General features: G+C 45.7%; 1 protein-coding gene across 2 annotated transcripts in view; it reads left to right on the top strand.

Moving 5' to 3' along the window:
- Positions 1 to 14,246, top strand: part of nos1apa (nitric oxide synthase 1 (neuronal) adaptor protein a) — a 104,123-nt gene that overhangs the window by 74,974 nt on the left and 14,903 nt on the right. For both annotated transcript variants that reach the window (XM_076278626.1, XM_076278625.1), the window contains 2 exons: positions 6,804 to 6,969; positions 8,125 to 8,274. In XM_076278626.1, coding sequence (XP_076134741.1) covers positions 6,804 to 6,969; positions 8,125 to 8,274 — 316 coding nt within the window. The remainder of the gene's footprint in view (positions 1 to 6,803; positions 6,970 to 8,124; positions 8,275 to 14,246) is intronic.

Here is a 14,246-nt window from a genome sequence, read left to right as displayed (position 1 = left end):
AAGTAGCCTATTTTCTGAGGGTAAACTGAAGATTTTTGAATATTTATTTAGGGTTGTCAGAGATTTAATGTAAGTAAGTATGGTGGCTTGTAACCACCCACAATTCATACCCTGCCGACTCAAATTAAAACTTCAGCTTTAGTGTCTTTGTATTTAAACACGACAGTGCCTACCATCTTTTACACCAAGGGCATCTAGGCATGACATGAAACCAGTTCTGTGTGTGTGGGTGCATTTGTGATGTGGCAATGAAACATCATTTTCATGAAGTGATCTGCAACACCATCTGTTTCCCAAGTCCTTGTTATGATAACAGCTTACCGTGTCTTTTTCTCTAAACCATTTTAGCAAATATTCCAGTAAATATTTCATATGTCGACTAGTATATATGCTAATGACCTTAACTGCAGCGTAAGATAAGTCTCCCAGAATGTGTCTGTCAGAGAACAAAACCGTATTCCATGCATCTGAGGATCAGAGAAAAGGTTTTCTTTCACGGACTTCATTCAACCAAGAGAAATAGCTCTTCCACTTGGCCAACCAAGTCAAGGTGGGTCAAGCACATGGTTTGGCCGTCTCTGTGAAGTGGCAGGCCAGGAAACTTCTAAAACTGCAGGGCTAAGAAAGTGCTGACAAGCCCAGAGAAAAAAACAAATGTACACACTAATGCACTATAGCCAACACATGCTTGTGCCTGCTTACTCTCAATCGCATACTTACACACACACACACACACACACACACACACACACACACACACACACACACACACACACACACACACATAAACTGCATACGACATACACTGCTGGTCAAAAGTTTAAGTTCGCTTAGGGACAGACTACCAGCTGACTGCTGCTTCTTCGCTCCAATCAAACGTTGTCCACAGAGTGTGTCATGACGCTGCAAACTGCAGTGATGGCCTTCCTCCTGCAAGATTCCCTTTATCTTGAGCAATTTCCCCACTTTACTACCACAAAAAGCACCCGCAGATCATCACATTCCCTCCACCATGCTTGATCGATGGAGCCAAACAGTCCTTCAGCTTTTGTTTGGTGTCTCACAATCAGAACACCTGAGATTGGTCTGTGATGTAAGTCTTACTCTGTCGAATGTCTGTGTTCTCGTGCCCATCTTAATTTTTATTGGTCAGTCTGGCAAATAGCTTTTTTCTTTACAACTGTGTCTAGAGGGCCAGCATCTTCTATTGATATTGACACTGGTCTTTTGCCGGTTCTATTTAACAGAGCAGGCAGTTGAGGACCTGTGAAGGGTGTGTCTCTCGAACTACACAGGCTAATGTATTTGTTTTCTTGCTCAGTTGTGCACTGGTGCCTTTCAATCCTTTTTTCTAGTCGGGTTAGAGCCAGTTTGCGCTCTTTTGTAGAGGGAGTAGCACACAGCTTTTTATGAGATTTTCTGTTTCTTGACTAATTCTCATGTGGAACAGCGTGCATTTCTCAGAACAAGAATAGATTGACGTGTTTCAGTAAAAAGTTCTTTGTTTCTGGTAATTTTGTGTCTTTAATCAAACTCACAATAGATGATGCTCCAGAAACTCAAACTCATCTAAAGAAGGCCAGTATTGCTTCTTTCATCAGGGCAGTATATTTCAGCTGTGCAAATTGACATATGTAAGTGATTTTGGATAAAAGCATCTGCTGAATGAATAAATGTAAATGTAATGCAAACATAATTGCAAAAGGGTTTTATAATGATCAATTAGCCTTTTAATAGTCATTTACATTAACAATAGGTATAATTTTAATGGCCAACAAATGTGTTTTTCATTTGAAAACAGGGAAATATCAAAGTGACCAAAAACGTTTGAACTTTAGTGTACATATATTGCAGACACACACGCACGCACACACACACACACGCACACAAGCATAAACACAGAATGCATCTCAGGAGAGAATACATATTCAGATCCTCACACACTTTCCAAAGACCAGCTGGACTTTTGAGCATTGTGGGAGTCCATGTATACAGAGGGGGTTGCCTTTATGACGATGACTCATCATTTAATGGGCTCCCAGTGGAACATTTCACTGGCAGAAACTGGGATGAGATTTTAAAACCTTGTTGGGAGCAGCATAGCAGTGCCTCAAATCAAGACCCTTGTCATTATCACATTCTTGACTTTCGACCCCGTCATTGCCCAAGCAAAAGAGAGACAAACAGACACTGCTCACATTACTACTTCAAAGTGGCTGTCCTCAAAACAACGAGGAGTTCATTCTCGACAACAGTTATTGAGTTCTTTTCAAGGACAGCGCTGAAGGGGAGGACATTTTCACAGCCTTTGTGTGCTACTGCTAGTGTCAGGAAGAACTATATTTGGTGAGCTCTGTGCATTCTGGACAACTTTTAAAGGATCTGAGGAGATGAGGCAGCCGTGGCCTACTGGTTAGGGCTTCGGACTTGTAACCTGAGGGTTGCCGGTTCGAACCCCGACCAGTAGGAACGGCTGAAGTGCCCTTGAGCAAGGCACCTAACCCCTCACTGCTCCCCGAGCGCCGCTGTAGCAGGCAGCTCACTGCGTCGGGATTAGTGTGTGCTTCACCTCACTGTGTGTTCACTGTGTGCTGAGTGTGTTTCATAAATTCACGGATTGGGATAAATGCAGATACCAAATTTCCCTCACGGGATCAAAAGAGTATATATACTATATACTATACTTAGATGCCCTGCAACCTGAAGTCAGTTATTGAATACTCGGGGTAAACTCAAACCCTTGGTGAGTGGATGAAGGAAATAATCTTTGGCAATATTTATCTGACCTGCCCAGTAAAATAAAAAACACCAAAGAAGAGGTAAAGATTCTATCCTGGGTCCTCAGACTTGTGTCTGCTCAGGGAGAGCTCAGTCTTCAGTCTTTTCCCTGTCCACAGGTCGAAAGCATAGTTATCAGTCCTGGTGTTCTGTTTCTCTCTCGCTGTTATCTGCAACACTAATGCTTTGTTGATATTGAAAAGCCCCGTCCGTCACAAGGATGGAAGGCATGCGTATGAGAAAAGAACTGAATGTTTCTCGCACCACAATTTGAATTTGAAAGCAAAAAAAAAAAAATCCCACACAACCCGTGTCTGTGTAAATAATGAAAGTGCATTGATGTCCCTACCTCCTCTTTCAATTTGCTCTGCTGTTACCAAATGATCCCTCAGGCATTTTTATACTCCATTTCACCCATGCACAAGCAGCCTATTTTATAACACCTGTGACCCACACAAGCTCAATATATCACAGCTGCTTGGCTTTGATAAAGCATGTGGTGCCACAGTGATTTATCATCTGTTAAAATTTGATCATAACCAGGCTGGAAGCATAAGTAATAAGATCATAATTTCATGTACCGGTAATGGAATGGTAAGGGCCGTTATAATCATACCTGGGTGGGAGACTTATGTGTGATCTGCATGTGCTTTGCTGCTGTATGTGCATAATCATGTAGTCGAGGTAGGTGTTGAGTAACATAACGCGGCAAAGTGGTGAAATTTCAAATCACACCCACACTTGGAATAACCCATCAGTCTCGGTGAAATCACTGGGGTGAGCATGACTCCTTTTGATGAGTTTAACACACGTGCCCTTTCTCCCTTGCCCTCTCTCTCTCTCCCTCTCTTTCTCTCTCTTTCTCTCTCTCTCTCTCTATCTCTCCCTTTCTTCCCATTCTCTCTGTCTTTCTGCAGGTCAGTGCCTTCATGGCCCCTAGGAGGGAAAAGACTTTAGCATGTGATACGGTACATATCACTGCTAATTTAGGTCCGTGTAGCTTTATCACTGCACACAAGCCATTTAACATCCAAATGACCTTTTGTCTCTAACCCAAGAGCTTCGCTAATGAAAACCGTGCTGTCTTTTTTTATCTGCCGTCGCTCCATCTGTCATTGAGTTGGTTGCGAGACGTGGGCCATTTGAACGTCCAGAAGAATCTCTGTCAGTGAGGCTGAGAGAGTGTGGTTGATTGGTTGGACAGTGACAAGCTGGAGAGAACTGTCTTTCTCTCCCATCCCTGTCTGGAGGGGAAATGCTTTACTTCACTGCCTGTGTGTGCGTGTGCGTGTGCGTGTGCGTGTGCGCGTGCGCGTGTGCACGTGTGCGCGTGTGCGCGTGTGCGCGTGTGTGTGTGTGTGTGTGTGTGTGTGTGTGTGTGTGTGTGTGTGTGTGTGTGTGTGGGGAGGGAGTTGTTGTCAGGGTGAGGACAGTCCGAAGCATCTGCATAAGGACCTTCACAAAGCCACACTGCAATCCACAGTTGGACAGGTTGCCATGAACACTGGCCTTCATCTCTTCTTCTTTTTTTTTCTCTCTCTCTCTCTCTTCCCTTTCTCTCTCTTTCCAACCATCACCACTGGTAAGAGGAGATTCACACTAAATCTCATTTTCTGAGGTCAAGATGAAAGTGATCCTTTTATTATTTTCACCATTATTCTCACATCCATCCTGCCCCTCTGTAGCTCTTGCTCCTTCCCTCTTTTGACTGACCACACATACACACAAACCCATTTGGAACACACTGGGGCCTCAGATTTTATCTTCCTGATTAAAAAAGGATGAAGCGAGCAGAAAGGATGTGCTGCATGTGACGGTCAGCAGTCTCATTGCCTTTGTGTTGGGGAACAAATTGCTCTGTGGGTTCCAGTTGGGAGATGGTGGTGCCTCCAAGCTTCGCTATACAGTACATCACCTTCCCTTCCTATGGCGTTGGAGGCAGGGGGTGGAAACACTAAGTGAGCTGGGATGCTGGGAGATGAGAAGCAGCTGAGTGTTTTGTGTGTGGGTGGGTGGGGGGGGGGGGGGGGGGGGGGTGAAAAATGCAAGTGCTTATCGGGATGTAGCTGAGGACGCCTGGAGGACACTGCAATGCATTCTAATCAGCTTGGTCACTCGTTCAACCCCCCGAAACACACACACACAGAAAGAGGGAGAGAGACGGAGAGAGACATCATTTAAGCATGTGTAGGCAGATGAATATACAAACGTGTATTATTTCCCACACATACTCCTTCTCACCTGCCACAATATGGCTCCTGTGTGATGGGCTACTCTATCATTTGAATGGGTCTAGGCAGGTGAGCTAGTGTGCACCGCAAAGGAATGTTTTATGCCAGCTCCGTCACATTACTCTACTATATTGTTTTACTGTTGGTTTGACTTCTTTACATTTGCTGATTCTAAACGTGTCTATAACCAACACTGTGTGCCAAAAAACTCATTTAAATCTCCATTTCCTTGAACGAGTGCAGCTCATAGTTTAAAAGAGCTCATAGTTTAAAATAAATTGTGTGTTTTTTTTGGAGCAGCAGTATTAGTGTCACAGACTTCCTTGCAAATACATGTTTTCTCGGTGTGTCTTGCTGGACATGAGAAAATTGGCCAATTAGACCAGATTTTCATCCCTGTCCTCTTGTTGTCCATGTCCTAAAGCTGGGTTGGGTGATTTGCAATCCTCCCAGTTCCCTCTCTGCTGGTACCTCAGCAGTCGGTTCATTGTAATTGCATCACCTATGACTGCACAATTCTTTCTCTCGCCCGACTCCAATTCCTTTGAAATGGGGCGCAGGGCTTTTAACATTAGAGAGGGGTCTTCAACTGGAGAAGCACACTGTCCTAGTGTGAGTGCTGCTGCAGCATAGTGCATTCACTTCCATTACAGGTGCATTGGCTTCAAGTCCTTCAAGAAAGTAAATGTAATGACATTTGAAGCCGCACTTTTGAGTCACCCCTGGTCATCTTCTCTCTCGCTCCCTCTCTCCCTCCTCGAATACACTCTGTTCAGTTTCATTTGAGCATTGATATGTTTCGATGGAATTTATAGTCAATATAACCCTCCCTCGCATGTCATATTTTGAGAATTGACACATAACCTCACTCTATCACAGCTCTCTGCCACTCTCTTCATTTCTTCCTCTCTCTCTGTCGGGCTTTTTGTGAGCTATCTTTCAAACTCAGTCACTCTGTCGGCTCCCAGCCTGAGTTATTGAAAAAGACAATGAAATATGCCTCAGAGTGCTGTGCCCCAGCGCTCATAACATTGCAGTGCTCTCTTGACACTTTTATTGAGGATCAGGCAAATTTTGATGCCTCTTCTCTCAGCTCTGGATGTGTGTGGTAAATGATTGATTGTCTAATGGGTCTAAGGTTTGGGTGCAAATGGAAACTTTTGCTTTTCGCTGTTGGGGAAAACTTTAAAATCTAACCTGGAGGTGGGTTCTCATATGACATGCTAGTCATGCATGGCTCCATGGACTGCAGATTATGCTGCACTTCAAAGTACAGGGGTTTAACAGCAGAAACATGAGTTGTCTGACATGAAAAAAAGGTTTGATGTTTGATGTCCCACTTGATTAACCAAGCTAGAGCTTAATCATATTTCATAGTTTGTTTGCCAAGTAATTATTTATGTGGAAGTGGATTTGCTCGCACGCTAGATTGATTTGCAGAATGGTTGGTGCTGATATTTTATAATTATTTCATCATTTGATTATTTTTTGCCACTTGAGCTAGCTGGGAGTCCTCTGGGCTCTGGAGTCGTGTATTGGGGCAGTGAAGAGGCTTGTGAGGGCAGCTCTCTCGTGTGAATCTCAGCAACCACAGTAACCACAGTCATCAGTTGCATCACCCAAGAGTTTCCCACCAGTCATCTATGTGTGTGTGTTTATCTGTGTCCACACTGTACATGTTTATGCATCTGTCCATAAAAAACTGAAGGGAGTGTATGGCTCAGTAATGACTTTTTCTCTGAAGATTTTCTGTCCTTTCAAAAACTGCTTTGTTTTTTAACTGTTTGTGTGTAGGTTCACCTGCTGAAAGACCAGCTCTCAGCCGAGGCGACAGCTCGTATTGAGGCCCAGGCGAGGGTGCACCAGCTGCTGCTGCAGAACAAAGACCTGCTGCAGCACATCTCCCTGTTGGTCAAGCAGGTCCAGGAGCTGGAGCTCAAACTGGCCAAACATGGATCAAGTATGCGAACACTGCACATGTTTCATGTCTGTCTGTCTTGCTCACTGTCACACACAAACTTGTACACACAGTCAGCATGCATCTCTTGGTGTTGGGATTGGTGTTGTTTGCTGTGTTTGGTGGTGTTTGTATTTTCAGTGCTTCCTCCGGTCTGCAACCTACAACTAACACACACACACACACACACACACAACACACAAACAATTTCCTTTTCTTGTTTCTCTTACACCATGTTTCTGTCTAGTCAGTATTAATTCATCCCCAAAGGCTGCGTCATGCACTCCAAAGCTATATCTTGTTTCTGTGCACGCACACACCCCCACCCAAATGTCAACAAACTGTGTGAGAACTTCAATTACACAAGCAAAAATTGTCTTTTTCCTCAGTCTGCAATGTGTTCTACTCCTTGTCTACTTGTTTTCTGCTACACTCGCACACACACACACACACACACACACACACACACACACACACAGTTTCCATTGTGGTCTCAAAGGCATCACATATCCCTTACCTTTGCCCTTCTTCCATCTTTACTTATTATTATCCAAAATGTTCATCTCCTTCTCTCTACCCCAGTCTCTCACTCTTTCTTTCTTGGATTTTTCTTCATCCAGCACTTACAGTGACTCCTGCCTTTTGTTATTGGACCCTGTCCCCTTTAGCAAACCTGCCAGTTCTCCCAGATAGGCTGTTTTACATAACAAAGCAGCTCATTGTAGCAGGCTCCTATGCTACAGTACCTCAGTGTAGAGGAGGCATTTACAGATCTCCTGTAAGAGGGAGCAGAAATGGCTCCACACTCTTCCTGCAGTTGTGATTACCCTCAAGGAGACTCTAAGGAAACTCTCTCTTCTCCCTCATGGCTTCCTGAATACGGACACAATACTTTCTTTCTTTCTCATTTGTTACCTGTCTTTTTTTTTTTCTTTTGCACTTTAGCGCTTTCTGTCATGCTCTGTAACTTTCACTTCAATTTCCTTTGGACGGTGTACAGACGTACAGTATTTTCATGTAAATGAAATGCATAACACATACCCTCTGTCTGCCATTGTGAAGACAAGTAACCCCTTTCTCTTCCCTCTCTCCCTCTCCTCTTCCTCCCTCTCCTCTTCCTCCCTCTCTCTCCTCTTCCTCCCTCTCTCTCCTTTTCAGTGGGCTCCCAGGACAGTCTTCTGGAGATCACCTTCCGCGCCAATGTCCCGCCGGTGCTGTGCGACGCCACGACCCCGCGACCTGAGGACATGAGCCTCCCCCCGCTGAGTGACGGCACCCAGCTCTCCCAGCCGCTGGCCAGCCCCTTAGGTAGGGACGACTGTTTGGTCAAGCTCGAGTGTTTCCGCTTCCTGTCGGGGCCCCCGCAGCAGGAGCAGGGCCTGGTGCTGGTGTCGGCGTCCGGCGCGGCCGCGGGCCTCCACCGCCCGCCGCAGACGCCCTCCACACCAGCCAGCATCTCGCCCGAGACTCAGGACGAGCTGCTGCTCGGCAGTCTGGAGTTCCTCAAGTTCCGCGAGTCGGGCATCGTCTCAGAGTACGAGTCGACCAACACAGACGACAGCGACGACCGGGACAGCTGGGGGGGACAGGACGAGAGCACGCTGCGCCTGCTCAACGTGCTCAACAAGCACGGCCCCCCCGACTGCCTGCTGGACGACGAGATCGCTGTGTAGCCTAGCTTAGCCAAGCCTAGCTTAATATAGCCTAGCCTAGTGGTTCAAATCACTGTATCAGCCCTCTGTTTCCTAGCCTCAAAACCCAACACAATCAGTCACATGCTTGGTCTTTGTGAAAAAGATGTAATGCTGGGCCAAGAGTCATTTTAAATCTGCACCTTTCCTTTTGTGCACGCCTGAGTTAGGGCGTCCATCGTGTGTGCTGTCTAGTCTACCAGCAGCACCAAAAGACGGAGTAAATGGGTCGAGAAGAATGGGTTGTTGGGTTGCTAACACACATTCCTGCAGGGTTTTGACAGGAAGTTAGCGCAACCCAAAACCATGAGCATCCTGTCCCGATTGTCCTATTGTAAAGCACTTGTAAACTCTCGGGAGCCAGGAGTATTTTAAAGAAGAGAATATTTTTAGCAAAACATGGCATCTATACCTATACAAATGTGTGTGTAAAGGTTAAAAAGAAAACAAAAAAAACAGCAAAGAAAAATACAAATATTTTATACTTGGTCTTGTGAATGTGTCTATGTAAACAGTATGTCTTCTAATGATTCAAGTGTTTTTGTTTCCAGGTAATATGTCAGATTTATTTGTGCAAGCATGTACCATACACAGTTCTGCAGCCAGTCTTGGTTCTTGCTGTTTAGTTCTTGTACAATTCCGGTAATGTTTAGAGCCAAGTGGTGCTGTTTGCTTAGATTGTTACCTTTGACTGAGACCTCTGAGGTTGTGCTGTGCTCTTTAGCCAATACACTGTGCATGTCTCTGAAACGCAGCTCAGAACCTTTTTCCCAGTGACTGTAGTCGTGCATTAAGGAGCCACCAGCAAATCGAACGAGGCCGCTGTGAAATGTCGTCTGCGACTATCGATCCTCTTGATCAAGTGTGGTTGACAGCACTGATTGATTAGACGCTCCATTGCAGCATCCTCGCTGTGCATACAGTGTTCGGAGGATGTTGCGTCTAGTCCTAGTTATGCAATACGGATTTCCCACTGCTGGGAAAAGGGATTACGGTTGGGATTAATTGGGAATTGTATAATTAATCTGGACTGTAATTAACTGCTTACCAGACAGTATTTAAAACAGGAATTAGTGCAGTGTCCTGCAGTGACTCTTGGTGGACTGGGTATTTTAAAGGCTTTTTCTGGCTCCTTTTGCTCAGCACAGTTTTCTGTGGGGCATGTCACTCAAACATCCTATAGAGCAAGCAGTTATCATGGTTTCTCATTTTAGGTGGACCCAATTTGGCAAGTAGGGCCTGGGTGGAGGCCTGTGCTGCCCTGGGGATCATGTCCAACCACTTAAATCTCTCTCTCTGTCTTTTTCTCTCCATCCTCTCCCATTGGGAGGCACCGCCATCTTGACTGTAAGAGGTTAGGGGCCGGTTGCCTGTTGTCCAGGCTCATGTGGTTTGTCAGGGATGCAGAGACAGTCTAAATGGCCCAGGAGTGGTCGACTGTGTCCAGGGACCGGGGCAGCGAGTGCTGACGGGGCTGAGGGAGGATGGCCCGCAGCATTGCAATCACTTCGTCACTTTCAGTTGTCCTTTCCCCCCCCCCCCCCATCTCTTCTCCATTTGCCAGCCCCTTATCTTTCTTTTTCTTCTTTTTCATTTCCCCTCTGCCGTGGCCGCTTGTCTAACTCTCTCAGGACCCAGGCGCTGTACCTGACTGAATCTTGATTTGTCTTTCTTTTTTCATTCTTTTTTTTCTCTCCTTTTCTCCACCTCCTCCATCTCTTGCTCTGAAGATCAGCTGTGGCGATCTGATGACAGAGCTTCTCTCTGGTCTTCTCTCAGCTGTAAGCCTCAGTAAGCTTGCCTGAGCTTTTCTTATTACAACCTTTGAAGGGCAAGGTGAATTTGTCTTTTTATTCTATGAAGGACTCACTACAAGGAACAAAATCAATTTCTTCGAATGTCCTCCACAGCCCAGAACGGTGACCTGTCTGCCCAATTAGTTACCTGCTAATTTAGGACTTTTACGCACTACCTAGACTTACCTTTCGTCTCCTGCTCATAGACGGGCATATTAATCAAACTAAAATCCATACCAGCTGAAGGAGATGAATCACATGGCCTGCTGTGTACACCCCCCATCCTCTACAGTGAGTTGGTTTGTTCTCTCTCTGGCAATCTGTGACAGCACAGTTGATTGGGGTCCTGTGAGACACCAACGTGGAGCAATAGGGGACACATCTAGAGTTTTGCTTTGGCAGGCAAGGCTTTGAACTGCAAGATCAAGGTTTTTTTTTATTTTTGGTAAGCATGGCTTCCAATAGTGTCCCATTATCCAGTGTCACTTTGATTTGGTGTTTTGATTCCAGTTGAAAGTGGAAGCTCTCTCCCTTTTCAAAAATAATGAATGGTAAGACATTCATACTCATTTCAAAACTTCATTACGCTCACATAATCAGATCAGAAACATTGATGCACTGTATTTTAAGTTGTTTTTTGGGAATAATTTACATCCATTATCGCAATAAAACCAGCCGCAGGGATCTTGTTATAGTTTTATGGCCAAATGATTAGCCCAGTGTAATTTTATAAGATCTTTGGCTACATCCCCCAAAGCTAAATCCAAAACCATGATCACTGATTTGGCAGATAAGCCAGGTGCCGCTGTGCAGATCTGACCCTGCTCCTTTACTGCAGAGAGGAGCCTAGAGATGCTCCAGCAGGAAGGACTAGTGTGCCACGGTGAAGCAGGCAGTGCAGTGCAGTGCAGTAGTCCTGGCAGGCACAGACAGCTGTGAGTGTTTATTGGTGGTCAAAGGGGTGTGGAGGAGGGTGGCTGTGCCATCTGTTTGTCACCACTGCCTCTGCACAGGGAGCCTCTGCTCAAGCTTGTTATGACACCCCATCTCTCTCCCTCTCTCTCTCCTTCTGTCTCTTTTCCTCACTCTCTCCCTTTCCCCATCTCCCTCATCTTCCTCCCTCTTTCCCCCTCTCTCTCTCTCCCTCCCTCTCTGCATCTCTCTCCCTCATCTCCCTCCCTCCCTCTTTCCCTCTCTCTCTCTCTCTTCCTCTCTGCCTCTCTCTCCATCTCTCTCTCTCCCTCTGTCTGCATCTCCCCCTATCCCACTCGCTATTCATCTTCCCCTCTGGTAGCTCTCTTCAGTTCTGCTTCATGCAGATCGGAGATACATTTTAATTAGTCTGCATTTGTTTATGCCCTCTTTGTTATGACACAGTAACATTCAACGCTTACCTCTGTCAACCATTAGCAATGAACCTTTGTTATTTTTGTGGTTGACCTTAAGCGAGAGAATGAGCGCCCTTAGCAGCTGTTGTCCTTTCATATCGGCTCCATCCCCAGTAATAGCACTGTAAATGGCTGTACTCCCACCACTGCTTGTTGAAAAAACCCCAAATATGTGTGTTCTGACTCTGCAGCTAATGAGCAGAACCTCTGTCAGCATCCATGTGGGTTGGCGTTCAGGTCCATGTAGACCTTCTTCAGGTTAATCTGGATGAAAACACAGGAGCCACAGGGCCTGGAGACCGCCAGTGGCTCCTTTCATTCCTCTGGATCTTAATTGGAATCTTCTCAGGCTCACACCCTGTCTCCGTGCAACTGCCCTTTCCGCCTGATAAGTGTAGGCAAGCAGCACCATTCAAACCCTACTGAGAAGCCCCCCACCCCACACACACACACACACACCCACACACACACACACACACACACACACACACACACACACACACACACACACACACACACACACACACACAAACACACACACACCACAGAAAACCATCTAATACGGAGCAGGAAAAAGGAACACAGCCACCTCCCACAGGCACTTTCCACAGATAAGCACCACATGGCCACCACAGGGCCGCCACACCCTCCCTGTGGCCCGCGGCTTTTCCAGTGAGACCCTGTAGATCGTGCTTCCCCTTCCCCTTCCTCACTTTACAGGTCACAGATTAATGAGTTTATCCTACGGCACTGCTATTCACCGCATGATTTAACGCTAGGCTGTTCACCACATGAAGGGGTATTCTATCCTGACTGAGCACAGGGGAGACGTGAGGTCCATTGGCAGGTCTTGGATTCTGTTAAAGGCCAGACCAGCGCCCTGCATCGAAGCCTGTCCCACCCATAACCTAAGACCCTGGGTGACTGTGCCAAGACCAGAGTGATGCATGCAGACATGCTGCCTGACCTTGGAAAAAGGTCTATCGATCCAAGCCTCCGAGAACTTAAGCAGGGAATGCTAGCATGAAATTTGAGGAAATCTGAAATTCTGAATCAATACGTTGTACAGGGAGGTGATGGCTGTACCTAAGATCCACTTCCAGTCCAATCAGAATGGATCAATGACTTAATGATGCATGTCCAGCAGTTAATCCGCTGCAGAAGGAGCGATAGCATCAAAGATTTTAGCAGCGGTGTGCTATTGATCTTTTGTCACTTTGTAGCCTCACAGTGTGACCAAACGCTGTCCAGAAGGCATGTCAGACTCAAATGTTCTTAAGTGCTTTAGAATCTGAAGGACAACAGTAAACAACAGTTATCATTCCCATGACTTCTATCCACTGCTGTCCACTCGCATAATCCAGTGCCCTTTACAAGAACAAGCTGTTCATCAAGTTAAAAATTGAAATCATCTGAGTAGCAAAGACATGGTAATACTATTTCGTTAAAGTTAAATATGTCTGGCACGCCAGAAAGACCTGCACTTGGAGTAGGACATTTTGTTATTTCATGTAATTGTAATGTATTTATCTGAATGGGGATAGTGCACAAAAAACATTATTAGATGTCTTGTGCCAGGTTGTAGCAAATTGCTATTTATGGAGCAATAAAATACAGACAAAGTATTTACAGTATACAGTACAGATTCACAGTTATAAAAATCGTTACAGACATTATTGTCCCCCTATCCCACCCCATCTAAAGCTAATATGTTTTTTAAAGCTGAGAGTTGGATCAAGGGTGACACCCAGATATTTGAATTGATCCACATTTTTTATTGTTTATTTATCAAGTGTTTATTGATCAAGTGTTGATTGAAAACATATGAAGTGCATCAAAATAGCATGGTTGTTCTCTTTAAGTGGCATTTTTTTGAGGTGCCCCTGTGGCTGTCACCCACTTAAAAATGCCCCTAGTCTTCACTGAAAAGACACGCCATTACAAGCGGCCATACATAATTAAGGTGATGTGCTGAGGGGCATCTGTACCTCTACTAAAAACCTTGAGTCACATTCACTCATGCCAAATGTGATTCTCTCTCTTTTGCTCTCTTTCTCTAGACTTCCTGTGCATCCTCTCTTTCTTCCCCCGTCTCTGACTGACTCCCTCTCTTTTTTTTGTCTTCCTAAATATATCTCCCCATCTCTCTTTTTTTCCCCTGGCTTCTTTTCTTGGGCTTTGGCCTTTTTCCACGGCTGATAAATCAGTGCCAGGATAGAGATCCTCTCCAGGCCGCCAAGCCTTCCACAGACGTGTCACATCTCACGCTCACACTCAGCAGAGGAGGAGAGAAGTGAGGGAGAGAGAGAGAGAGTGAGACATCCTCTTTGGGGTTGGTTTGGAGTCGTAACTAGCGCCTGTGTCGTCGTCGTCCCCCCCCCCCCCCCCCCCGCCTCTCTTCCCCC

This window comes from Alosa pseudoharengus, unplaced genomic scaffold, assembly GCF_046254945.1.
Source record: "Alosa pseudoharengus isolate Yale_2024_CS ecotype anadromous, Long Island Sound unplaced genomic scaffold, YU_APseudo_1.1 YU_APseudo_1.1_scf_11, whole genome shotgun sequence".
NCBI classification, from domain to species: Eukaryota; Metazoa; Chordata; class Actinopteri; order Clupeiformes; family Clupeidae; genus Alosa; species Alosa pseudoharengus.
The sequence above is the reverse complement of the archived record's forward strand: the minus strand, read 5'-3'. Positions and strand labels throughout refer to the sequence as shown.